Source organism: Balaenoptera acutorostrata, chromosome 15, assembly GCF_949987535.1.
Source record: "Balaenoptera acutorostrata chromosome 15, mBalAcu1.1, whole genome shotgun sequence".
In the NCBI taxonomy this organism is placed as follows: domain Eukaryota; kingdom Metazoa; phylum Chordata; class Mammalia; order Artiodactyla; family Balaenopteridae; genus Balaenoptera; species Balaenoptera acutorostrata.
This window is the reverse complement of record NC_080078.1, coordinates 23,591,929-23,619,703: the sequence shown is the minus strand read 5'-3', so window position 1 is coordinate 23,619,703 and position 27,775 is coordinate 23,591,929. Positions and strand designations below refer to the sequence as shown.

Genomic DNA, 27,775 nt, shown 5'->3' with positions numbered 1-27,775 from the left:
AAACGCTTTTAAAGGATCAGAGAAATTTCTATTTGTATTAGAGAGTAATGAGGCATCCTTGTGCCAACTCATACTTCATCTTTGACATCCCACGGGTGAGCTGCCACTGGGACTAAATGAAAACAGATGAAACTTCAAATGCTGCAGGTGCTTGAATGGAGCATTAGACTTTCAGTGCTATAATGAATGATCACAGGATGTAAAAAAAGTGGGTTCTTTTTTTTTTTTTTTAATTTATTTATTTATGTCTGTGTTGGGTCTCAGTTTCTGTGCGAGGGCTTTCTCTAGTTGTGGCAAGCGGGGGCCACTCTTCATCGCGGTGCGCGGGCCTCTCACTATCGCGGCCTCTCTTGTTGCGGAGCACAGGCTCCAGACGCGCAGGCTCAGTAGTTGTGGCTCACGGGCCCAGTTGCTCCGCGGCATGTGGGATCTTCCCAGACCAGGGCTCAAACTCGTGTCCCCTGCATTGGCAGGCGGATTCTCAACCACTGCGCCACCAGGGAAACCCAAAAAGTGGGTTCTTAAAACTGATAACTTGCAAGAATTGATAAACTTTACAGGCAGCTAGACACCCTGGAGTCCTGTGTGACCACTTCCTTGCAGCGTGACCCTATGTAATCTGTGAGGAATCCTCAACTATTAAAGGGAGGACAGAGGTGCTCTCGCTACCAGGAGGATGACTCACTGAAGGGTGCTCACAAGCACCATCGAATGTTACCTTCCTGCCCTGCCTTCCCTTCTGTCTTCACCTGGAAGTTCAGTATTTGAATGCTTCAAATAGGCAAGATGGGTGAATTATCATTACTTCTTTCATTTCCTGATTCAGGATTTTAGGATTTCTTAATTAAATTTGATTCCCTCCCCACCTCACCCCCACCCCCGACATCGTCTTTTTTTTTTTTTTTTTTTTTAATTTTTGGCTGTGTTGGGTCTCAGTTTCTGTGCAAGGGCTTTCTCCAGTTGCGGCAAGTGGGGGCCACTCTTCATCGCGTTGCGCGGGCCTCTCACTATCACGGCCTCTCCTGTTGCAGAGCACAGGCTCCAGACGCACAGGCTCAGTAGTTGTGGCTCACGGGCCTAGTTGCTCCGTGGCATGTGGGATCTTCCCAGACCAGGGCTCGAACCCATGTCCCCTGCATTGGCAGGCAGATTCTCAACCACTGCGCCACCAGGGAAGCCCCACGTAGTCTTTTGTGGGTTATTTTTGCTGGCTTAAAAATTATATAATTGCCATCTCATCATTTGTCAGACCCAAGTGGAGCTCCTCTTATCCAGATCTGCATGACAGATTTGCATTTTCTTGATTCAGCTCTTCCTCACATCCTGTCATTGGGAATAGATGCTTAAACTGAATGATAACCAGCCTCCAGCCAAAATTACATAACGGGAGCATTCTTATCTGTCACCCACAATTGAACTTGCATCCAAATGGCTCTTGAACAGCAGCATAATTCATTGTTAATTAGGGCCATTCAAATTATATCTTGAAACAGCATTTATATTAGGTCACTTAAGAATAATTGCTGATTTGTATTTTGCCCTTAAAATGCTGACTTCTAGTTATTTTTTCGTGCTTTCCTCCTTTTCTGTTTTGTCCTGTGATATTGTTCCAGCAATACCTGGAGCATAGTAGGGACCCACTAACAGTTGTGGGATGAATAAATGAATATGATTCTGCAAAAGTCAGAGCCTACTTTTAAGATCATCATTAAGTTACAGGAGCACATGGCTGTTACATGCAGGAGGTCATTTACTAACTGTACCTGCACTGCTTGGATTGATTACTTCCGGAGGTAGGTAGACCATGGGGAGGCTGTCCGGGTCTGTCGGGTCCCCTGGAGCTAGAGCTGAGGAAGGAACAAATCGTCTCAAACTGAAGGAGCCTCACAGCCAGTGGAGAGCCAGAGAGTTGAAAAAGAGGCTGGAATTCAAGAATAGTAGTTTCTAGCACATTTAGAGCCCGTACTTTGTGCCAGACATTGTTCTAAGCACTTTAGCTGCGGAAACTCATTTAACGCTCCCAGCAGTCCTCTGATGTGGGTGCTATTCTTGCTGTCTTACAGATGAGGGCCGTGCGGCACCAGGGTTAATCAACAAGCCAAGTACACAACTAGTAAGTGGCAGAGCCAAGAGTCAAACGAGCAGTCTGTTTCCTGAGTCTAGGAATTTGACCACTGGACCATGCTGACGGCAGGTCTAATGGCTTTCAAAAGCAGAGGCTAGATTTGGATAGGAAAGATGATCTGGGGACTTCCCTGGTGGTCCATGGCAAAAGCTCCGTACTCTCAATGCAGGGGGCCCAGGTCTGATCCCTGGTCAGGGAACAAGATCCTGCAGGATGCAAGTAAAGATTCCACATGCCACAACTAAGACCTGGCGCAGCCAAATGAATAAATAAATATTTAAAAAAAAAAGATGATCTGGAGGCTCTAGAGAAGAGGACTAAGATGCTAGGCAGGCCTGGGGCAGACACCTCGTGGGGCAGAGCCTTTCATTAGATTGTGCTGTGAGCACCGGGACACCTCAAGGAAAACCAGAGAGAGAGGCGACACCTAATGACTAAGCCGTAGAGCATTTGGTCAGTTACTCACACGCCTGGTGTGTGTGTGGGTGTGTGTGTGTCCACGTGAATGAGGAGGTCTATGGTACATGGTCCAGTGGTTCAGAACCTGGCCTATGGAATCAGACAGACTGCCCGGGACAGAGTGTGCAAGCTTGATGATTTTGATTTCGATTCATAATAACCCAATTTTTTATATATGCCATTTTAGATATTATGAATTAGACTGATGAATTTCATAACCAAATAGTTTGCTTATCATTAGATATTTAAATCTTCCAAATGCTCAGAATAAAATTCAGATTATTTAATAACCAGATATTTCTCTATTCCTTAATTTTTAGAGGATACAGTTGGAGGACTAAACCATAAATATATGATTTCCATGAGTTATGTCAGCCTTAGAAGTAAATGAAGACCCTGCTCATTTCATGATATGAATTCAGCAAGTGAAATAGATTTCTTTAATCCTTTCCCAGATGGTTGTTTTCAACTATGTGTAAAAAGGTCATAGAGAAAATTTAAGTGGCATCTGTAGGGCATTACACTGACCACCTATAAATAAAGTCGATGAGCCTCTTAGTTTTGCTGTGAAATTAGCTGGGCGCTAGCAGTGGTTTATATGTTGTTAAACAACTATACTCTGTGAAAGGTAATGACTGGAAATGGTTAGTTTGTACAAATAGCTGGTAGAAGCATACCTGTGGGCCGATAATAGATATCATACAGGCATTTCCCGAATGTAGATAATAGTATCCAAATTGTTAGCCAATAAATGAAAAATCACATGTAAGTTGGGGGAGAGATGACACTTTTGGAGCCTTTGCTCTCCTATATTATATTTCAGTAGTATTTGAAAATTTTTAAATAATAATGAATTATTTTTGTAATCAGAAAAAATAGAAGTTATAAATAAATAGCCATTTCCAACCCATCTATTTGACCTTGCCTCCCTGTCTAGGTTATTTTCTTTGTCTCCTTCATGGTCACTGACACACTGTGTAAACCACCTCATCTCCGACTTTTTACCATTCATTCTCTTTAATGTGTGACCCTCTGGCACCAAAAATGCTCTGGTTCAACTCTTTTCAAGTTTCCTTGATGACCCAGTACTGCCAAATTCAGTGGCCTATTCCAGGGACAGAGCAGAAAGGTGGCCAATAGAGCAGGAGCAGAGTGAGCAAACGAGGCGGGAGGTGAGGCCAGCGAGGTCGCTCTGCGGCAGCCGTATCACGTAGGCCAGTGAAGAGTGTGGGTTTTATTTTAAGAGCAATGGGAGGGCTTCCCTGGTGGCGCAGTGGTTGAGAATCTGCCTGCTAATGCGGAGGACACGGGTTCGAGCCCTGGTCTGGGAAGATCCCACATGCCACGGAGCAGCTGGGCCCGTGAGCCACAATTGCTGAGCCTGCGCGTCTGGAGCCTGTGCCCCGCGACGGGAGGGGCCGCGATAGAGAAAGGCCCGCGCACCGCGATGAAGAGCGGTCCCCGCACCGCGATGAAGAGTGGCCCCCGCTTGCCGCAACTGGAGAAAGCCCTCGCACGAACCGAAGACCCAACACAGCCAAAAATAAATAAATAAATAAATAAATAAATAAATAAGAAAATCCTTTTAAAAAAAAAAAAAAAAAAGAGCAATGGGAAATCATCAGAGCGATGGCTCTCAACCCTGTTGGGCCCACTCTCCCCTTGTCATCGTATATTATAGTGCCCTTCTTTTTTTTTCTTTTTCTTTTTAATATTTATTTATTTATTTATTTTTGGCTGCGTTGGGTCTTCGTTGCTGTGCGCGGGCTTTCTCTAGTTGCGTCGAGTGGGGGTTACTCTCCGTTGCGGTGCGTGGGCTTCTCATTGCGGTGGCTTCTTCTGTTGCAGAGCACGGGCTCTAGGCGCGTGGGTTTCAGTAGTTATGGCACTCGGGCTCAGTAGTTGTGGCACACGGACTTAGTTGCTCCGCGGCATGTGGGATCCTCCCAGACCAGGGCTCGAACCCGTGCCCCCTGCATTGGCAGGCGGATTCTTAACCACTGCGCCACCAGGGAAGGCCTATAGTGCCCTTCTTAACTATCCTGAAGTGAAATGCTTAGTCATACTACCTATTTATCTGTTACCTGATTGATGTATTGTTGACAGTAAACTACCTGAAAACTTCATGGCTGAAAGAAACAATGATTTATTATGTCTTTCTGCCAGTGAGACTTGGCAGTTCTTCTGTCAGTCTCACCTCGGCTCACCCGTGTGGCTGCTTCCAGCTGGTGTCAAGGCTGCGCTGGGAGGTCCAGGCTGCCCTCACTCACCTGTCTGGGGCCTCAGTGCTGGCTCTTGGCCCTTCAGCTCCTCTCTGCCTGGCTCTCGTCCTCCAGCAGACCAGACCAGCTCCTTCACAGCCTGTTCTTTTCAGGGCAGCTTTCCAAAAGGCCGAAGGCAGAAGTGTAGGGCCAGAGCTCTGGAACTCTAGCATCTCTTCCACTGCATTGCACTGCTCAAAACAGCTCACGAGGCCAGCAACTCAACAAAGCAACTCAGCAGTGAGAAAGAAATGGACTCCATGTAGAAGAAGTAGCAGGATCACATTGCTAAGGGGCATGGACCCAGGAGGCATGATCACTTAGGGGCCACTATCATCGTAATCTATCCGTACAATAATTTCAAATATATGTATATAGTGGCCATTTATATTATAGTGGGCTATAATATAAATGAGAAAGAAAATAAAAATCACTTGTAATATAGGTAATATGTATTTCCTTTTTCAAAACTCAAATAAAACTGCACTAGAAGGTATTATGAGGTAGTCACTTGCTTGCACCTATGCATAGACTCACAATGAACAGAACAGCTACAAAAGGCAGAGTCACATGTGTTATATCAGTCACTCAAATCATGTAAGTGATATTGTCCTTGGTGATATGATTTTCTGAAATGGTGAGAAACTCAGTTTCTGAATAAAACACGGTACAATTTTCTCTTAATATACATGATAGTTGCTTTTCTGGAAAGATCAATGTATATTAAAACCATGCAGAAAGACTTTGTGTTTATATATTAAATGGAGCTAAGTTTTAGATTCAGATCATTGTAAACAGTTTTTTACCTAATAAACATCCAGTGAGATACTTGAAAATATTTAGGCTTCAGACAGGTTTTTGTTTTGTTTTGTTTTGTCTTGTTTTACACAGGACTCATAATCGCAGGGCATAGAATATCTCTGGTTCAGAAGTCTAAATTGGGTCTGCAGGACTGTGTTCCTTCTGGAGGACCTAGGGGAGGATCTATCTATTTGCCTTTTTCCGTTTCTAGAGGCCGCACATTCCTAGGCTCATAGCCCTCGTCTATCTTCAAAGCCAGCGGTAGTATCACTCTGACCTCTGCTCCCATCATCACATCTTCTTGTCTGACTCTTACCCTCCTTCCTCCCTTATAAGAACTATTGTGATTACATTGGTCCCACCTGGATAAGCTTCCCATCTCATGATCCTTAATTTAATCACATCTGCAAAGTTCTTTTGCTGTGTAAGGTAACATTCACAGCTTTTGGGGATTAGGACCTGGACATCTTTGTGGGGTAATTATTCAACCTACTGCACCCAGCACATCAACACTGTTTATTTTAAGGGAAAAACATTCAAAGGGCTGCAGGGCCAGGTAGATAATGAAACAGGCATGGAATAACAATAAAGAGACACCAGGGAGTGGTTGGGACTTGTGGCCACCACAGAAGCTCACGCACTACAGGGGCAGCTGCTACGTTTCTCATTTCCTACTGATCGTCACCATGCAGAACATGGGCTCAGTGTGGCCATATCTCCTGAGTTTTCAATAGAAGCCCCCAATTCAGATTTTACCATGAACTGTCCTGATTAATTTTTAAAAGACTGTTGACAGTTAATTTTCTTTCTTTTTTAAAAAATTTCTTTATTTTGGGCTTCCCTGATGGCGCAGTGGTTAAGAATCCGCCTGCCAGTGCAGGGGACATGCGTTTGAGCCCTGGTCTGGGAAGATCCCACATGCTGCAGAGCAACTAAGCTCATGCGCCACAACTACTGAGCCTGCGCTCTAGAGCCCGCGAGCCACAACTACTGAGCCCACGTGCCACAGCTACTGAAGCCCGCGTGCCTAGAGCCCATGCTTGGCATGCAGGCTCAGTAGTTGTGGCTCCCGGGTTCTAGAGCGCAGGCTCAGTAGTTGTGGCGCACGGGCTTAGTTGCTCTGCAGCATGTGGGATCTTCCCGGACCAGGGCTCGAACCCGTGTCCCCTGCACTGGCAGGTGGATTCTTAACCACTGTGCCACCAGGGAAGCCCAACAGTTAATTTTCAAAAAGATTAAACACAGCATGCCAAACAGAGCACATTTGTAAGCTAGATCTCACCAACTGGTGATCTCTGGTTTGTACTCTTAGCTTCTCCTATGAGTTCCTGGTCTGCATTTCTTCACTATTTGCTGACTGTCCACCCTGCCCATCAGGACATACTGATCCCCCCCCCCCACCAGACCACATCCTTAGGAACATAACTACTACCATTTATGAGGTGTCTCCTTTATGCCAGGTTCTGTGATGCTCAACATTTGTTTACAAGATCTCACTGATTTTCAAGATCAGCCTTGTGCTATAGGTGGTGTTCTTATCATTCTTTAAATGTGGAAACTGCAGACTAGAGAGAATGAACGCCTTTACTTGCACACATAGGTTGCTGAGCTAGTTAGAGGCAGAGCCAGGATGCCAACCTGTCCTTCTGACTCTAAGGCTCAGCCCTTAACCACTCCAGGAAATCAACTCCTGACCCAAATGGTGGAGGCTGCAGTCCACCCCTGCCCCTGCAGGCTGTTTGCAATGCCCTTGCTGGCCCCTGCTGGCTCCTGCCCTCCCACCCAGACTGGATGGCATTAGCTCAGTCTGGATCCAGACCCTGTGCCTGCCTCACCTGCCCTTTGGATCTGGAATCTGTTCTTGAGATCTCTTGCTTTTAAACCCCACTCCTTTAAAGGGCTCTTGGCCTTTGCCCATTTTAAAAAAGAGGTAAGAATGGAATGATTATTATACAAGTAATACTTGCTTTGTGTAGAAAAATTAGAAATTACCAATAAGAAAAACAAAGTCAAACAACCAAAAACCCCACATCCGTCATAATTCTAGCCCTGTTAATGTTAAATATCTTGGGAGACTTTTAAAAATTCACATATACTCATACTTATATATTTAGTACATACTAATGTATTTTTTTTTAACATTATACTCACTGTTTGTAACTTGCAGTTTCTACTTAGCAACATATCAGGAACATCTTTCCTTAATGTCACTTATAACAACTCCCTGGACTTTCACAGTGGGGCTGCATCTTGATGCATTGAACCGATTGCCTGTTGTTGGGCATGTAAGTTTCCGGTTTCACGGTATGCTAAGCGATACTTCACTGAAAATTATTGCTTATATTTCTTTATGCACCTGGGGACTCTAGTTGTGAACATCCTCCTCTGTCGTCAGTCTGCCTCAGATAAGAAACCTTTCCCCACCATGCTCCCTGGACTCAGCTGCTAAATCTTGTTGATATGTGTCTTCGGTAATGATTTTTGATTCATCCATTCAGCAGATATTTTTGGACTCTGATTATGTAAGGAAGTATAATGTGGTAGTTAAGAGCAAGGTCTGGGCTTCCCTGGTGGTGCAGTGGCTTAGAATCCACCTGCCAATGCAGGGGACACGGGTTCGAGCCCTGGTCCGGGAAGATCCCACATGCCGTGGAGCAACTAAGCCCGTGTGCCACAACTAGTGAGCCTGCGTGCCACAACTACTGAAGCCCGTGTACCTAGAGCCCACGCTCTGCCACAGGAGAAGCCACTGCAATGAGAAGCCTGCACACCGCAACGAAGAGTAGCCCCCGCTCGCCGCAACAAGAGAAAGCCCGCATGCAGCAACGAAGACCCAACGCAGCCAAAAAAAAAACAAAAAAAGAGCAAGGGCTATTTTAATATTATTTGATCCTTTATGCATAGGTATTATTTGATAAAATTTTTTAAAAATTTTAAGAGAAGGTATTAGAATCGATAAAGCTGGGTTGGAATCTCAGTTGGGCTACTTACTTGAATAACCTCCTATCACCAAGTCTCAGTTTTTCATGCGTGAAAGAGGGACCATAGTGTCTACCTCACCAGCTTGTTCTGAGCATCAAGCTAGATCATGGGGGTAATACCTGGCACATAGCAAGTGCTCAATAAATAACTTGATACTGTTACGATTATTCTTAGGCCCTGTGGGAAGCACAGGGAGAATAACAACAATGAATATCGCAGTGGCCCTGATCTTAGGCTCTCCATTTTCCATCTCCTATTGATCTCTGCCTTTTATTGACTTGACTCTTATCTATTAATCTGTTCTGCCTACTTGCAACATAGACAACAGGTTAGTATCCAGGCTGTAAGGAATTCCTATAAATCAATAAGAAAAAAGAGAACAATACAACTATGAAATAGAAAAATAAACAAAGGATAGGATCAGGAAGTTCACAAAAGGGGAGACCCAGAGAGCCAAGAGCAAATCAAAAGATGCTCAGTCTCACTAATGTTGAAGGAAATAAAAATAAAACCACAGTGGTATCATGTCTCACAGATTAGCAAAAATATAAATGTTTCACAATATAAGAAATGGTTGAAGCTGTGGAAGAGGGAACTTTCATGTACCAGTACATAATTGGTACCACCCTTCTGGAGAACAAGTTGGCAGAACTTTCTAGTAAAATAGAAAATAAACATACTATTTGACTAGGCATGTCTCTTCTAAGGTTGTATGCTGCTGCAAAAACTCTCAATAGTTGTACACAAAGAGCTCTGAAGAAGGACATTAAATGCAGTATTGTTTGAAATATAAAGAAATGGAAATGACCATAAGGTCCTTTGACAGGAGGATGTATAAATAAAACTTTTTTTGGAACAGCTTTATTGAAGTACAATTTACATACCGTAAAATCCACTATTTACAAAAGTGTCCATCATAGATGAATGGATAAACAAAATATGGTATATCCATACAATGTAATATTATTCAGCCTTAAATGGGAAGGAAATTCTGTCATATGTTACCACATGCATGAAACTTGAGGACATTATGCTGAGTGAAATAAGCCAGTCACCAAAAAAGACAAATATTGTATGATTCTGCTTATATGAGACACCTAGAGTAGTCAAATTCATAGGGACAGAAAGTAGAATGCTGGTTTCCAGGGCCTGGGGGAGGGGGGATGGGAAGTTGTTGTTTAATGGGTGTGGAATTTGTTTTGCAAGATGAAAAGAATTCTGGAGATTGGTTACACAACAATGTGAATGTACTTAACACTACTGAATTGCACACTAAAAAATGGTTAGGACAGTAAATTTTATGTTGTGTATATTTTGCCACACTTTTAAAAAATGATTTTTAAAAATCCACTCATTTTAAGTGGAGCAAATTTAGAGTTGTGCACCACAACCTAATTTTAGAACATTTCCATCATCACAAAATATCTCTAGTGATCGTTTGCTGTTACTTCTCATTCCTACTCCTGCCCCCAGGCAACCACTAATCTATTTTTTTTATCTCTATAGATTTACCTTTTCTGGACATTTCATGGGAATAGAATCACACACAATATAGTCTTTTGCATCTGGTTTATTTCACTTAGCACAGTGTTTTTGACGTTCGTTTATGTTGTAGCAGGTAACAGTACTTCATTCATTTTTATTGCTGAATAATGTTTTCATTGCATGGACTTCGTTTTGGGCTTGCTTCCAGTTTTTGGCTATTATGAATAAAGCTGCTGTGAACATTTGATTACAAGTCTTTGTGAGCATATGTTTTCATTTCTCTTGGGTAGATACCTAAGAGGGGAGGAAACCAAGTTTTTAACCTGACCTTATTACATTTGATTCAATGTCATGACATTTAAATGGGTTCAGACAGCAGATCTCAATTTTTCATTTTGGAACCTAGCACCTAAATAGGAAATATGGCTCAAAGTTAAGGGCTGTTTCATAATGGCCTGTCATTGCCAAACAGTTACCATCTATGTGATTAGTCAATGGTGATTAATGGCAATCACTGATAGAGTACTTCCTAAATGCCAGGCATTATTTCACATTGTGATCTCATTTAATCATCACAGTAACACTTTGAATGGGTGATTTTACTGTCCCATTTTGTTGCTGAGGAAACCTGAGGCTGAGAAGTTCACATGGCTCCTAAGAGGAAGAGCCTGGGTTTGAAGCAGGAGTCGGGCTTTGGAGCCTGGCACCCAGTTCTACTATGTCAATAAAGCTGCTAGTGCTGAAAAGACTTCCCTTTGCGACTCTTGGAATTGCTGTCAGATCCAGTTTGTAAACCGTGCAAGAAAATCTTATTATAGCTGTATAGTCATGCTTCTTTTCTTTCTTCTTTTTAACAAAAGCAACATTGATCACTTCATTCTCCATACTTGGCTGGGAGTTGCTTTTGTTCCTAAAAATCAAAGTCATCCTCAAAAGACAAGGCTTTAAAAAGAAAGCCAACAGGCTCTGACTTGAGGATAACCCCATGGTTGTCCTACAAAATAAAGGCAGTGGCTCTGTGGTAGGATTTTCCTGCTCTGCTCTAAAGCTTTGTCCTCTTGCTTTCAGGGGCATGATTCTGTGCCAGGTGGCTATGGTAGCAGTCTTGACTGGCCACTTGATAGGCAAAATGTTACCATTTGGCCATAAATTGCATTTCATTTTTTATACTCTGGCATCAGTTAACTTTTTGCTACATAACAAACTATCTCAAAAGTTAGTGTCTTAAAACAACCATTTATTTAGCTCACCGTTCTGCAAGTTAGCAATTTGGACTGGGCTCAGCTGGGAGGTTCTTCTGGCCTTGGCTGGGTTTGTTCATGTGTTTGTGGTCAGCTACCAGGTAGGCTGGGTGCTGGCTGGTCTAAGATGGCCTCAGTTGGGATGGATCATCTCTGTTCCACATGGTCTCTCATCCTCCATTAGATTAACCCTGGATTGCTCACATGACAGCTGGACAGGGTTGCAAGAATTTGAGTAGAAGTCCTCAAGGCTCTTGAACCTGAGGCTTGGAACTGGTACAGTGTCACTTGTGCTGTGTCACATTGGCCAAAGCAAGGCATGAGGCCAGCCCAGATTCAAGGAGTGAGAAATAGAGTCCATCTCTTGGTGGGAAGACATGTATACAGGGAGGGGTGGAAAATGGCCCTTTTTTGCAATTTACCTCTTACACTGCATTAGAAATAAAATGGATTTGGCAGCAGGTGGCAGGTTTGACTTCTGGCTCTAGCCTAGTATCTTCAGGGAAGTTACTTGTCTACAACTTCCTCCTCTCCTCATTTGTAAACCACAGGCAGGATGACTGAGAGGATTACATGAGGTAATGTGTGAAGGAGCTAGCTCTGGAGTCCAACCGGGTTCAAATTCTTTTCCATTTACTCTTTTTTTAAAATTTATTTTATTTTTTTATTTTTGGCTGTGTTGGGTCTTCTTTGTTGCACGCGGGCTTTCTCTAGTTGTGGCGAGCGGGAGCTACTCTTCGTTGCGGTGCGCGGGCTTCTCATGGTGGTGGCTTCTCTTGTGGCGGAGCACAGGCTCCAGACACGCAGGCTCAGTAATTGTGGCTCACGGGCTTAGCTGTCACGCGGCATGTGGGATCTTCCCGGACCAGGGCTCAAACCCATGTCCCCTGCATTGGCAGACAGATTCTTAACCACTGCGCCACCAGGGAAGCCCTCCATTTACTCTTTTTTTTAAAATTTATTTTTATTTACTTATTTTTGGCTGTGTTGGGTCTTCGTTTCTGTGCGAGGGCTTTCTCTCTAGTTGTGGCAAGCGGGGGCCACTCTTCATCGCGGTGCGCGGGCCTCTCACTATCGCGGCCTCTCTTGTTGCGGAGCACAGGCTCCAGACGCGCAGGCTCAGTAGTTGTGGCTCACGGGCCTAGTTGCTCCGTGGCATGTGGGATCCTCCCAGACCAGGGCACGAACCCGTGCCCCCTGCATTAGCAGGCAGACTCTCAACCACTGCGCCACCAGGGAAGCCCCCATTTACTCTTAAATGACTTTGGGGGAAGGTATTTAGCCTTTCTGTGCCCCTATTTCCTAATCTGTAAAGTGGGAATAATCATAAGAACCTAATAATATGTAGTTGTTGTGAGGATAAATGAGTTAAGTAAAATTTAAAAGAGTGCCTGACATTTGGAAAGCATTCATTACATGTAACTGTTGTTGACACTGTTAACATTATCTTGGAAAATAGCAAGTCTGTGAAAGGAATGTCATTTCCCCATGGCCCCTTCTGGGTGACCAACTGTTGCTTGAATGAATGGAAGGTGGTATCCTTCTTACTACTTTCTGGATATTACACATGGCCAAGGATGGACTTTCCTCGTCCTTAAAATACTAGTGCCTTAAAGAAATGATATTTATTTGTAAAAATCTAAACATAACTCTCAGAAATTATGGTGAGCTCAGAACCTGACAATGCAATATGAAGAGACCGCCAAGTGTTAAAGAGATGCTAGAATCACAGTTAGTGAGAAGGAAGGATGGAAGGAAGGAAGGAAGACAGTCAGCAAGTATCCCAGATTTCTCTTGAGAATTTATGTCTAAAGGATAGAAGCCATTATTTATTTATTTATTTAAAAAATTTATTTATTAATTTTTTGCCGTGTTGGGTCTTTGTCTCTGTGCAAGGGCCCTCTCCAGTTGTGGCGAGCGGGGGCCACTCTTCATCGCGGTGCGCGGGCCTCTCACTGTCGTGGCCTCTCGTTGCGGAGCATGGAAGCCATTTTTTAAAACGAAGGAAAATAAGATTCAATTGATTGGTTTTTTACAAGAACATATCTTAAAATAAGTCATTGAACTTCTTGGTTGTATAGAGAGCTGCATTTCTCCTGCTACTTTTTAGGAAGGGAAAACCCAAGTCATAAACTAGTCTTAGACCTAAAGGATGTTTAAACTGTTAATCCCTTAGAATAAAGGGTTATCCAGAAAATAGAAGAGGTGAAACAGAGCTTTCTTGAAGTCAAACCTCTGTGTCAGAAACCAAGTACTATGTATTTTTCCATGCTTCCACTTGAAAGACTATCTATCTGTTACTGATAATGTTTTGAAGCACAAGGCTGCAAACTATGGCCCTTGGGGTCCGCCATCTGTTTTTGTAAGTGAAGTTTTACTGGAACACAGTCACACCCATTGCTTTCCATATTGTCTATGGCCACGTTTGTACTATAGTGGCAAAGCTGAAGAGCTGGGACACAAGCCTAAAATATTTACTATCTGACCCTTTCAGAAAAAGTTTGCTGACCCTGGTTCTGAAGTCCTGGAACTACCCAGATTTTTACAGTAGTAGCTGCTGTTGTCATTACATGGAAGGCTGTCTAAGGGAAGCTCAGCATGGAGGTTTGGGCCATGCTCACCTGAATTTAAGGCCCAGCTCTACCTCCTCCTAGATATGTGGCCTTGGACCTTGCTAGCATTGTGACCTTGTAACCTTAACCTTCCTAAGCCTCAGTTTCCTCCCCTGTAAAATGGAAATAATGATAACAATAATTGCTTTACATAGGGAATTTATGAGAATTAAATAAGATAATGTATTTAAACCATTTAGCTCAGTGACTGGCACAGCTATGGTGAAAAGTAGCAATAAAATAAGAACAAAATTGAATTGGAAGAAAGTTCCTTAGACCTGGAACAGAAGACTGGAAATGAGGGCAGTGTGTAAGGAAGATGTGGGCTGAATCTGGCCACATGGGGTTTGGGTGGTGAAGATTAGGCTGAGAAAGGTGGACACTCTGGCAGGACAGGGGCCCTGAATCCCCCTCTGGGCCCCTGGGGAGATTCCTTAAACTCTGTGAGCCTCAGTTTTCTTATCTGTTAAATGGGAGAGTGATAATCATAGTACCCACCTCCCCACAGCTGTTGGAGGATTGAATGAGATGATGTGAGTACAGCATTTAGCTCAGTAAGGGGTAGCTGTTGTTATTAAGAATTGTGTTTAGGGGCTTCCCTGGTGGCGCAGTGGTTGAAAGTCTGCCTGCCAATGCAGGGGACACGGGTTCAAGCCCTGGTCTGGGAAGATCCCACATGCCGCGGAGCAACTAGGCCCGTGAGCCACAACTACTGAGCCTGCGCACCTGGAGCCTGTGCTCTGCAACAAGAGAGTCCGCGATAATGAGAGGCCGGCGCACCGCGATGAAGAGTGGCCCCCACTTGCTGCAAGTAGAGAAAGCCCTCACGCAGAAACGAAGACCCAACGCAGCCATAAATAAATAAATAAATAAATAAATAATTTAAAAAAAAAAAAAAAAGAATTGTGTTTAAAGAAGGGACTCAGAGAGGCAGATGTCAGCAAGTGAAAAACCAGAGAGAGGAGAGATGGGTCCAGGTGAAAGAAAGAATAAATCCAGTTTCAGGCAGGAATCATGAGATGGATCAGGACAGACATACCATCAGTGCCTCTGCCAGAAGCTTCCTTTTGCACAGGCCCTGACACATCTTCTCCATCTTCTCTAAGCAGAGGGCATACCTTGAAGGGACTGTTCCAGACCCTTTGGTCTCTTGGAGACATGACTGTGAAGCTAGTTTTGCAAGTAATTTCAATACTGACATAGGAGTTTTCGTGGGAGCCGAATTTTTCACGAAGACTTGCGATTACTTACAGAGTCTCTGTTGACCTTGACCTTCCTGATCTTCCATTTATAGTGATAGCTGCCTTCCCTGGTGCCCCTGGGCTGCCAGAGGCTATGTGAGTTGGAAGGGGGAAAAGGTTTTAAGGCAGGAAATCAACTGTGCAATTGTTAAGATAGATGTTCAGCAGTCTCTTTAGATGGATGGTTGATTAAAAGGTTATAATACCATTCCTGTTCTCTCATGTACTGGGTTGTCTTCCACTGGAGTAAATTAAGTTTGAGACATGTAAATATCATTATAAAGATTAGACATTACAGTCGGCTTGATGTTCTTAACCGATCCCCTGACATTCAGCCATGCCTTTGGATTAGCTTAATTGAAACACAAGAGATCAGAACTTAATTAGAACTTAATTGGACTGTTATATTAAACATAGCTGGCTTAGTGGCTGTGATAAACTTCACTTGGAAATTCTTTCCAATGCATCTCTGAATATATTTTGGGCACTCAGAGTATAAAGTTAATGATTTTTACTGTAAGCAGTTTTTGATGTGAGGTTTATTGTTAGCAGTAAAAAGTAGTATGAACTCAAGAGTTTGTTTCAGCTGGACGTGTTAAGTATGCAGAGCTAACATTCCCATATTTGCTGGTGTTAACTCCTTGAGGCAGGTCCTGCAAGTGACAGAAAACCCCATTCTAACTGACTTAAGTAGAAAAGGATTTTTTTTTTGTTTATTTATGAAGACAAGAGGCCCATGGGGAGATCTTCCTTTACAGCTTGATCTGGGGGCCCAGTGATGTCTTCATGACTTGGTTCCCCCTCTGTCTCTTGATTCTGTTTCCTCTGGCTTGGCTCCACCCTCAAACGCTCCCTCCCCTGTGGCACCATCCCACGTTTCTTAAGGCTCAGGGGTAGCAGAGGAAGAGAAAGTCTCTCCCAGAGTTTCTCTCTAATCCAACTGGCTCAGGTCAACGACCTACTTTGGAATCAATACTTGGAACTAGGGGGATTTAGTGGGCTGTTAGGCAAATGGAAGGAGTCTTACCCAAGGCACACAGCTTTAGAGTTGGGAAGGGTGGACCCCACTAGGAGCTCAGGGCACTGTTACCAAAAGAATGCAGAAGGGATACTGGGCAGCTATCTTGGCTACAGTTCATTATGTTTCAACTAGCAGGAAAGTGGCTTAAATAATAAAGGGGATTTACTGGCTCAGGAAGCTAGAAACTAGAAGTTTCTGAGATAAAGAAGGAAGGCTTCAGGATTGGTTTGATTCAGGTGCTCAGTGATATAAATGAAAACCTGATTTTCTTCTGTCTCTCTGCTTGCCCTCTTATAGAGTCAGCTTTATCCTTAAGCTGTCTTCCCTCAAAACAGTAACACAGCAATGGCCACTGTCCTAGGCTTTGCCTCAGCCAGAAGGAGAGAATACTCAAGCGCTTTCAGAAAAGCAAATGAAATGGTTTCCCAGAATCCCCAGCACATCTCCTCCCACATCTTATCACTCTGAAATTGATAATGTGTCCATCCTGGGTCAGTGAATCCCTTTGGTCAGGATGAATGTGGACTGGATTGGTTTTGGTGTAGGTGGCAGGTGAGGTGGGATCATCTGGATTACCTTATCAGGGTTCACACCCGGAGCTAGAGATGGGGTTTATCCTCTGTACTCATCACAGCTACTACCCAGCTTGGGGGTGGTTGCTGGGCATTGAATTAATAACCACAGTGGGGCCATGCCCTACTCATTTCTTCATCTCTAGCATTTAACATGGGGCCTGGCACATAGTAGGTCCTCAGTAAATGTTTACTGAACAGGGCCAAACTGGAACAGTGTACCTTGCTTAATTTGGAAAGAAATCAAGAGTTTTATAAAAGAATAAAATGATGGCTGAAAATAAACCTTATCTCAGCTTTACATACAGATTAAATGCAGAATGGATAGAGGTGATAAGGCTTTCCACCTCTTTCCCCATCCTACCCCATGCAATGTAAAATTTTCCCTTTTGCCTTTGTTTGCTTGTCAAATTCCATTACAGTGAAGAGTTTTGTAAACAACAGTTGGTATCAGGAAACTATTTCTAACTCCTGATAAGTCCTTTGATGATCTCATGGCATTAAAATTTTCTACTATGAATAATTCAGTAAAACAAAACCTTTTTTTTTCTTTTTATATTCCTTGCCCATGTAATAGTTATTTATTCTAGTATTAAAAAAAAAAATACCCGAATATCTTTTAAAAAGTGCAAGGGCTCTGGTCAGTGAAGGAAGAAACTCCATTTCCTGGCCTTGACTAATAAGGGAAATGAGAAGTACCATCAGCTTTTGTTTGAAAAAAATTTCTAAGGAGTGGAAAAAATAGATTCTGGCAGGAAAGGTGTGGTAGAATTACTTTAATGTTACTTTTTTAAACCAAAAACACTTTTAGAAATGGCCACGTGGCTCATGCTGGAAGTCTTGGTCAACATTTTGTGTTACAAGTCTATATTTTTAACTTCTTTTGAGAAGCATTATTTTTCACTAATGAAATTCTAATGCAGTGGGGGAAAAAAATGAACCCGCTTGAAGTTTGCTGTGATAAGCATGTTGGCATCTGGTTATCGCCGGTGTGTGTGCTCGTTCCTAGGGTTATAGTTATGGTTCAGTTCTGTCATATTTGGGTGGGAGGGGCGTGGTCTCGGGTATCTGGAAGTTTCTTGTGGGGAATATCTGTGTGGGAAAGGAGGCCATGACATTCTACGTGGGTGCCATGCCCACAGCCATAACTGCAGGCCCTTGTCCCTGCTTTGTCCACGTCCCCATCACTCTGGCCACAAGTGACTGAGCCAGGAATAAGTTTCAGGCCCTGTGGGCAGCCTCTCAGGAATGGCAAGTGGCTGGGAAATGGCCTGGCATTGCTCTGCCCACCAGGGATGGTCCATCCTGGGTAGTGTCTAACCAGCCCAATCAGATCCTCCTGTCTGGGGCGTGAGGATGTCAGACAACAGAGAGAAAGGGCAGATCATAGTGCGGGTAGAAGGGGAGAAACAGCAGAGACAGGAGAAAGCTTGAAAAGCCATGAGTCAGCAGACCTCAAAGCAGAGAGAGGAGGAGGAAGAACCAGTTAGGAGACAGCAGCAGAAAAAGCAGCAGCAAGTTGAGAAAGAAGCCACGGCCAAAAAGTTGAGTTCCATGTACAGCTAGGAGCAGAACTGTTGCTGGGTCACCAAGCTACTGGTGGACGACACTGGCTAACCTGTCCCGTGCCTGGACAGCTGTGGACACTGGTCCGCTTCTTCCCGAGACCTGGCTCTGCCCCTGGTGAGAGGAATTCTCACATTCCTTCTACCTTTACAGTAACCCCTGTGCTAGGTTATATTATTGTTCAAAAATATTTGTGGCCTCTCCCTAAGGGAAGCTTGACCACGTCGCTGCTTTGGTCAGTGGAATGAATGGACGTGTCATTTAAAATGTGCTTTAAGAGTCAAAGCATAGTTCGCCATATTCGTGTCATTTGCCATGACAGCCAGCAACATTTCAGAGAGAGGCTGCCCTGTCAGCCTGAGGCCCAGAGCAAAGATCGCATGGAGCAGAGAGCCACGCTGGTGGAAATGTTCACGTAACACGAGGGAGAAACCATCGATGGCATAAGCTTCTCAGATTTGGGAGGTGTTTGTTACAGCAAAGTCTAGCCTAAACGCACTTCTGAAAAAAGCCCAGTAACCAGGGTAACCCGAGCAGCTTTCTCTCCCTTGCAGACCCAAAGAGCCTCAACCAACACCATGCTATAGCCAGCCATGCTTCACTAAGCTCACAGCCTGTGCTTTTGACCTTGGTGGGGTGAAATTGCATTAGTTACTGGAAGAGCGTCAGTGGCTTTCTAATGTGAGTTGTTCCTCTTCCCCATCTTCAGTCCTCCAGTCTGCCTCCTATGTGTGTATTCAGCATAAAAATTGGTACAAAATAGTGTCTGATTTCTGCCCTTTCTCTCTTTGGGGTTTGAGTCTTTTATGATTTGTTCTCCTGCCCTCAGTTTTATTATAAACTTTTTTGCAACATGTAGAAGAGCTGGAAGAACTTCAGAGTAAACACCCACATGTTTACCACCTAGATTTCACGGTTGCCGTTTTGCTTTATTTGCTTCATCGCTATCTGTCCACCAGTCTATCAACTCATCCTGCTCTCCACCCATCTTGTTTTCTTGGATGCACAACAAAGTTGCAGATTCATGATGACATGATGATGCCTTATCCCTTGACACTTAGACTTTTTCCTTTTAATTCTGGATTTTTTAAAAATTGTTTTTTAACCTCGTATAAGGTTGCCTTAACCAATCACCCTGCTCACCCAAACTTGGACATTTTTACTCTTTAACAATCCTGAGCTCCGTGTATTTGTCCACATGACATAAACCCCAGGGCCCACGCTTTCTTAATCTCGCTCTTTAATTTTCTCTCTATTACTTCCTCTCTTATCTCATCACTCACCACAACTTTTCATTTGCTTTCCCTTCTCTCTTTCAGCTCCCAGCAGATAATTTTTAAACTAAGCAACAGCTGAACAATATCCCCACTGTTCTGTGTGTCTGAGTATGCACAGCGCGTGCACACTTGCCCAGGACAGAAGGAAAACACAATTTCTTCAATTTTATTTCCTTGCATCAAAATGATTAAATCTGTCTACATGACCTTCATACATCAGACCATTTGGCTATTTTAAAAGTCTATTTAATAGAGTAAGTCAAGCTGCATTCCCTTCATAGAAGGAATCTTTACCACCAAATGGTGCAGTAAATGCCAAGGGAACAATGCATCTTTTGTAAGGAGAGAGAGAGAGAGAGAGAGAGAGAGAGAGAGAGAGAGACTGCCATCCTACAATTGCTGGATTGTTTAAATTATTAGACGGCAATTCATGCTAGATACATATTTGCATTGTTGTACAAGTATTTTCTTATTTTGGTTAAAGATAGCTTTTCAAGGGGAATCTTACTCTTGCAATGCAGACTTAGAAGACCCCATTACATGGTCTAGTACATTTAATTTTATTACCATGGCCAACAGTGTTTCAATTTTTTTAATAAAAGGCTATCAGCAGTGAGGTAAAAGATTGCATCTCCAGCAACTCAGGCACCAGTATTTTATTTACTAACAGCTATAATAAAGCTTTCAGTGAAAAATCTTAAGTAGCACTTTCCTTTTTGGTGAGAATCAATTTTACAACAATCTTTTTAACCTTATTTAAGCTTATAAAGCTAATTTGGCTATTTCAAAGTAAAGGGGGACAAAGAAAAAAAGAAGAAGAAAATATTTCCCCTAATAAATAAAACATTTTAGGGGAAGAAAGTGAAGAGAAATTGTCCAGAATTTATTAGCAATGCCTACTTATAAATGTCAGAATTCTTGTGCATGAGTTTCTTCTTGCTTTTTCGCTTGAGAGTTGAATGGTGAGGTCATTCATTCACTTACTCACCACTCAATGATCACCTACTCTTTGCCAGGCACTCAAGCACTGGGAACATAAAGAAAAAGAAGACACATCCCCTGTCCTCAGAGAGTTTATAGTTTGATAGAGGAAATGGGCATGTGGGCTGGCAGTTAGGTTACAGTTACATCTGAGGTGCTATGACAGAGGGACACACAGAACTGGAGGTGACGGGAGGAGCTTACTCTAAACTGAAGAGGGTAAGAATGCTCAGAAAGGCTTCCAAGAGGCATCTTTTTTAATTTATAAATTTATTTATTGTATTTATTTTATTTTTGGCTGTGTTGTGTCTTGGTTGCTGCGAGTGGGCTTTCTCTAGTTGCAGAGAGCGGGCTTCTCACTGCGGTGGCTTCTCTTGTTGTGGAGCACAGGCCCTAGGCGTGCGGGCTTCAGTAGTTGTGGCTCACGGGCTCTAGAGCGCAGGCTCAGTAGTTGTGGCGCATGGGCTTAGTTGCTCCGCGGCATGTGGGATCTTCCGGGCCAGGGCTCGAACCTGTGTACCCTGCATTGGCAGGCAGATTCTTAACCACTGCGCCACCAGGGAAGCCCCCAAGAGGCATCTTGAAAGACAAATGGAGTTAGCCAATGGGAGAAGAAAGGAATAGTAACTAAAACTCTTTCTGTTGCAAGCAATAAACAACACAAACTGGCTGAGTGAAAAAAGGAAATATATTGGCTCATGGACCTGAAAGGTCCAGGGGATTTTGGCTTCAGGCATAGCTGGATCCAGGGTCTAGCACAGTGTCGTTAGGAATCTGCCATTGGTGGCCTACTCTTCTTCCTTACTAATAGAACCCCAAATTTGTTCACTCTCATTGGAGTTGTTGTGTACTTCAGGAGTGGCTGGGCTTAACTAATTATGATCCAATTTCCAAATAAGGTCACTTTCTGAAGTGTGGGAGGATATGAATTTGGGGCAAAGGGGCTGGGAGGAGACACAGCTCAACCCATTATACCCTGCCTTTCTCTCTTCCCTCTCTCGGATCTCCTGCTGGTACCTCCCAGTGGCTGGACCCAACAACCGAGTAAACAAGCCTGGTTGATATGAACCATAAAATCAGCCTCCTAAGGCACAGAGTGTGGTGGTAAAGGGTACACCTGGAGGGGCAAAGAGAATTTCCAGCAGAGTCTGTCTTGCCTTCATTCCTGGGAAGGATCTCTTGACATGGTAACCAATGACTGGTTCTTAGCCCCTGCTATTTTAACAATGTTTATTTATTTATTTAGCTGCCTTTGGTCTTCGTTGCTGCGCGCGGGCTTTCTCTAGTTGCGGAGAGCAGGGGCTACTCTTTGCTGCGGTGTGTGGGCTTCTCATCGCGGTGACTTCTCTTGTTGTGGAGCATGGGTTCTAGGCGCGTGGGCTTCAGTAGTTGTGGCTTGCAGGCTGTAGAGCGCAGGCTCAGTAGTTGTGGCGCACGAGCTTTGTTGCTCTATGGCATGTGGGATCTTCCCGGACCAGGGCTCGAACCCGTGTCCCCTGCGTTGGCAGGCGATTCTTAACCACTGCGTTGCCAGGGAAGTCCCATAACAATCTTCTAAAAGGAGTTAACTGGTTCTGTTTGGGTTACAAGACACTTTAAATGGGACTAGGAGGCAGGATACCCGGTGCTCCACTCCATTGCTGTTCTGCGAGCCTTGTCCCCCATTACTCTAGGACATTCTTTCTCTTGTGGCTTACTAGCTATCTGTCACCTAGGAACTGCATTCAACTTCATGTTATGAAAACTCAAGAACAGTGCCAATAATCCAAATGGAGTTTATTTTTCCTTACGTATCAAGATATCCAGAGTAGTTCAGCCGCAAACTGGTACAGTGGCTTAAAGAAGTCATTAAAGGCCCAGGTTCCTTCTAACCCCCTGCTTTTGGCCTCTTGGCTGGTAGGTGCTGCTCCACTTCCAGCCCCACATCTGTGTACCAGACTGAAAGAAGTAGAAGGAAACTTCAAAGAAAAGGACAGCAGAAATCAAGAAAGTAGCACTTTCTCAGAAATCCATGGGACATGTCCATTTCTATCTCAAACAGCAGAACTATGTCATATGGTTGTCCCTTGCTACATGGGAGGCTGGGAAATGTAGTTTTTCCCCTGGACTGATTGTCATCAGGTTTCTGGTAATAAGGATGAAGTGGAGAGGGGCTGATGGGTGGGCAGCTGGCAGAGTCAATGCACTGGCCAACGGCACCCAGACCCGAAGTGCTGCTGTTCTGAAGATCTGAGTGGACTGGGGGAAAGCAATAAATATATTTACTCTGAATCAACGTCTAGATTTAAATAAATCCTTCTGAGATAAGTCCAAAATGCATGTAATAAGCCTCCTACTATGTGCATTGTCTTTTATTAGTCTCTGCTAATATAGTCAGAATATATCCTTACCCAAAGATGACTAGAGAAATGTTGTCAGAATTCGATACATTGCCTGAGTTATTGTTTGTTGACGTGCTTATAAACCTTACCAAGGACTTATGCATATTTCATCTAACACAAGCAATCAATTAACCCCTCTTCCTTTGTCCACCTTAAACATGGGGGCAAAGAATATAATTTAATTCTCTCTTCTCTCTTTAGAGGAAAAGAACCAAATTCATTGCCTGTGATTTTCTGACCGAATGGTTATACAAGTAAGTTTTTCACGTCTTTGAATATTCCATGACCCTAAGGGTTCAATAGTGTTAATTTGCCAGCAGAATAGCAACAATTGACTTGAATTCTTGCTTATTGTTTTCTTGTTAATCAAACATATGGCATCGTGTCCAGTCAAAATCCAAAGAGGATAGGGGAGACATTCACAGAATTCTTCTCCATTCCATTTGTGGAAGAGTGGCTGAAACTGCAGTAAGTAATGACACAAGGCTTTGAATAATTTATTTCTAACTTTTAGATTGTGTTAATGATAGTTTCCTCCAGTCTATGAGAACTAACTCATGTAATCCATCCAGGACCTTGGATCAGTTATGTATGTGGCTCTTTTCTCTGGTTATTTTCATTCTAGGCTAAGGGCATCCTATCCATGCAGTGATTATTCAAGAAGCACTTCAGAAATAAAATAGAAGACTTAAAAAATTTTCTTATCCTAAATAATTCATCTCTCCATTCTCTCTTCCTCTCCTTCTAGCCCTAAAGGTCATTATGTCTCAGGAAATATGACTAAACTTTTCTAAATATTACTTTTTAGTTATATGTATCATTTACATTTAAAATACTAGAGCATGACAGATGAAGTTAATACTCTCTTTGACCGTCATTCTAATCTGAGTTTTCTCTCCTCACAGAATTCATCAGCTTGGTCTATACTGCATCCTTCCGTAGTCTTAAAATTAGTTATTTAATTATATAAAATTAGATTATATCATACAAAATTAGTAGTATTACTTCATGTGAACTGTTTATCATCAGTGATATAGCAATAATAATGATGACCACTAACATTTATTGAGTGCTTGTATCACTGGTCTCAGCATTTAACACTAATGAACTAACTTGATCCTCATAACAATGCTATTACCAGCCCTGTTTTGCAGATGAGGAAATTTATGCATTATCCTGCAACTTGCTTTTATTTGACTCAAATACATGCTTTTGAGATGTAGCCATGTTGATTCAATTACATCTAATTCATGCCTTTGATAGCTTTATAGCATATGTAATTTCTAGATTTGCATAATTTGTTCATTCATACAATAAATGTTTATTGAGTATACTACTGTGTGCCAAACATCATTCTAGGTGCTGGAGGTAAAACAGTGAACAAAGTAGCCAAAACTCCTGACTTAATGGAGCTTATATTCTGGTGGGGGATGGCAGACAATAAGCAAGTATGTGCTATAGAGAAAAATAAAGCAGAGAGGGGAGAATATAGAGTATTGACGGGACTTAATTTTATATAGAGTGGTCAGGAAAGACCTCACTTGGAGGATGACTTTTTTTTTTTTTTTAATATTTATTTATTTGGCTGCGCCGGTTCTTAGTTGTGGCACGTAGGATCTTTGTTGCTGTGTGCTGAATCTTTAGTTGTGGCATGTGGGATCTTTGTTGCCATGTTTGGGATCTTTAGTTGCAGCATGCAGGATTTTTGTTGTCACGTGTAGATCTTTAGTTATGGCATGCGGGATCGAGTTCCCTGACCAGGGATCGAACCCAGGCCCACTGCATTGGAAGCGTGGAGTCTTAGCCACTGGACCACCAGGGAAGTCCCTGGAGGATGACGTTTAAGCAATGATCCACAATTTTAAGCCATAAGTGGAAGAAAGACAACTCAATTTAGAGAAAATAATATTTAACTTATTTCTTTGAAAATATTTTCACACCAGCCCTTTGCAAGAACAATGTCAGGAAACTGAGGCACTAGGAAATTAAGTAAGTTTTGTAAAATCCCATATTAAACAGAGTAGAAAGAAATGAAATTAGACCCTTAGCCCTCAAATGTCACACCTTTTGCTTAAATCTGCCCTTCTGGGGAATGCCAAGTTGAATAGACCCTTGGCTGACTTTCTCAATTTTGAGAGTTTAAAAGAATTCAGGTATTACCAGTTTTTAAAAGTCTGAGACTACCTATACATTGGAAAGAGAACGATATTAGAAAATCTTGTTTCTTATTAAACTTCTAAGCCTCTGCCTAATTTTGTCCACTATGAAAATGGAAAGCCTATAATTTATAGACTATAAATGATTAATAAGTGAAAGATTAGCATATTTTTCCAGGTTGAAAATGAAACATTTTCCCACTTACAATAACCAATGAAGGGACTTCCCTGGTGGTGCAGTGGTTAAGACTGCACTCCCAATGCAGGGGGCCTGGGTTCGATCCCTGTTCCGGGAACTAGATCCCACATGCGTGCTGCAACTAAGAGTTTGCAAGCCACAATAAAGCTCTGGAGCCGCAACTAAGGAGCCCGCCTGCTGCAACTAAGACCTGATGCAACCAAATAAGTAAATAAATAAATAAATATTAAAGAAAAAACCAATGAAGAAGAGTCTTAAAAATAAGAGAGTTTCTCTAAATAAGAGTTCTCTTAAATCCCTAGTCATTTATCGTAAAAATACCTTAATTTAAAATAGTTGCTAACTTCCGCTGGCAGCTCATGTAAATATACTGCAAAGTAGCAATAGCAAGCATTTCAGTTGGACTCCACAGGAACAAAAACACAAAAGCTCTTGCTTTAACTGGCATTTGTGTTCTCTGCTTCCATTACCTTTCAAAGAGATGCCCCGAGCATGATAAAAATGTAAATGATACTAATCTAATTTGATGCAATAAATATTTATTGAACACCTTCCAAATGCAATGCAAAGAGCTTGGTGCTGTGGAGAAAACAGAGATGAATAAAATATGGCTCTGACCCTTGGAGTGAGAGAGATGTGTTTACAAGTAGCTGTAGTTTCTGTAGTGAGTGTTGTAAAGCAGATGTTAATAAAGCATTAAAGGGAAATGGGGATGCACAAGACCATCTATGCCTCACTCCGCCATTGGCCTGGAGCCAGTCAGGTTGGGCCAGTGGCCAAGCTGGTTGGTGCCCAGATTTGGTCTTGAAGAGGCAGGAACTCAGGTGCTATATCCTTCTTGAGAATGCTCTTGAACAGGGAGAGCAGAGAGGCAAGTAGGGCAGGAGCCAAGAGACCATCTCTAACCCACGTTTCCCCAAGCCTACTGACATTTATCACCCGGTAATTCTTTGTTGTGAGGGGCTGGCCTGTAGGATGTTTTACAGCATCTCCAGCCTTCCCCCACTCCACATGCTAGTAGCACCCGCTGTGGTCCTCACCATCAAGAATGTCTCCAGATACTGGCAAATGTGGGGAGACAGAAAAATTGCCCCTAGTTGAGAACTTCTGATTGAATCCAGAAGGAAAAGTGAGAGGAAATCTGAGGGGGAAGGGAGAAAAGCTGAGAAAGTTCACGGTGGGTACTGTCATTCTGGTCGTTCCTGTGGATGTGAAGGCATCTGCTGAGATGGAGGCCCAGGTTCTGGAGGCTTGTGGGGGAGGGGAGGAGGCTGCAACAGCTGCTATGGTGAAACCTATAGGGAATCAACTAGGGATGAGTAGGGATGGCCCAGCTGATGGCCTGAATTTGTGATGCATATGAACAGCCTGCTTATGAGATTATTTCCAGCAACCCTGGAAAAGAGGTGGAGAAAACAGATGGTTGGGTAAAATCAGTGCTGAAAACTGGCAAAGCTAATATAGTAAAAGGTCTAGACTAGGCCCAGAGGATTGTCGGAGAGCGAGAAATTTCCCTCTACCCTTCTAGGTTCTTCTGGCCGGTATAAGGATCAAATTGACCTGAGACAGATTAACAGGAGAAAATCAAACAAAAGTTTAATAACATGTATACATGGGAGAGGCCCAGGAGAACTGAGTAACTCACCAAAATGGCTGAAACCCTCACCTTAAATACCATCTGCAGTTAAAGACAAAAGAGGATGTTAGGGGTAGGGACCTGAGACTTCAAAGGGGAGGAAGGCAATTGCCATGAAGATGGAAAAGCAAATGTTTGGTAAATAAATATTGGAGGGGCCCTTCGGCGACAGTGGGACAGAGAGAGGATTCTGATCTCTAAGTTTCCCCACCACACCCAACCCACATTCTTTGCCGATATCTCTAGTGATACTCTATTCCAGGCACAGGCCCTCTATCTAAATTCTTTTTAGGCATTTAGGAGGAAGGTCAAAGTTTCTTCCTGAGTCTTTTGGGCCTTGATTGTTTTCAGCTTGAAATAATCCACATGGCAAAGAGACATTTTGGGTGGCAAATTTTGTTCCCCTACAGGATCTTAAGTACATGGAAAAGCATTGTTAACTTTTCTAAGAATGATGTCTTACATTTTTCTCATAAATTACTATATTTTCTGAATTGTGTTAATGATTTAACAACCAATTTTCAGAAAGAGACAGAAACACTACGTTACGTGTTCACACTGGAAGTAAGAAACATAACCAAACTTGGAAGCACTAAAATGGGGATGGTAGGGTCCATACAGTTTTTGAAATTTCAATGGATCTTATTTGGATCCTGATTCAAAGAAGCAAACTAAAAAGAAAAATTAGGAGGCAACTGGAAATTTGAACAACTAGTAAATAATTGATGATATAAAGCATTATTGTTATTTAAGGTTTGATAATGATTTCATATTCATAA

General features: G+C 42.9%; 1 protein-coding gene across 3 annotated transcripts in view; it reads left to right on the top strand.

The window, feature by feature from the left end:
* The window catches only part of IQCK (IQ motif containing K), a 137,379-nt gene that overhangs the window by 19,366 nt on the left and 90,238 nt on the right, over window positions 1-27,775 (top strand). For 2 of the 3 annotated variants that reach the window (XM_007188434.3, XM_057528805.1), the window contains 2 exons: window positions 23,207-23,259; window positions 23,396-23,473. In XM_007188434.3, coding sequence (XP_007188496.2) covers window positions 23,207-23,259; window positions 23,396-23,473 — 131 coding nt within the window. The remainder of the gene's footprint in view (window positions 1-23,206; window positions 23,260-23,395; window positions 23,474-27,775) is intronic. The other variant, XM_057528806.1, reaches the window with a different exon arrangement.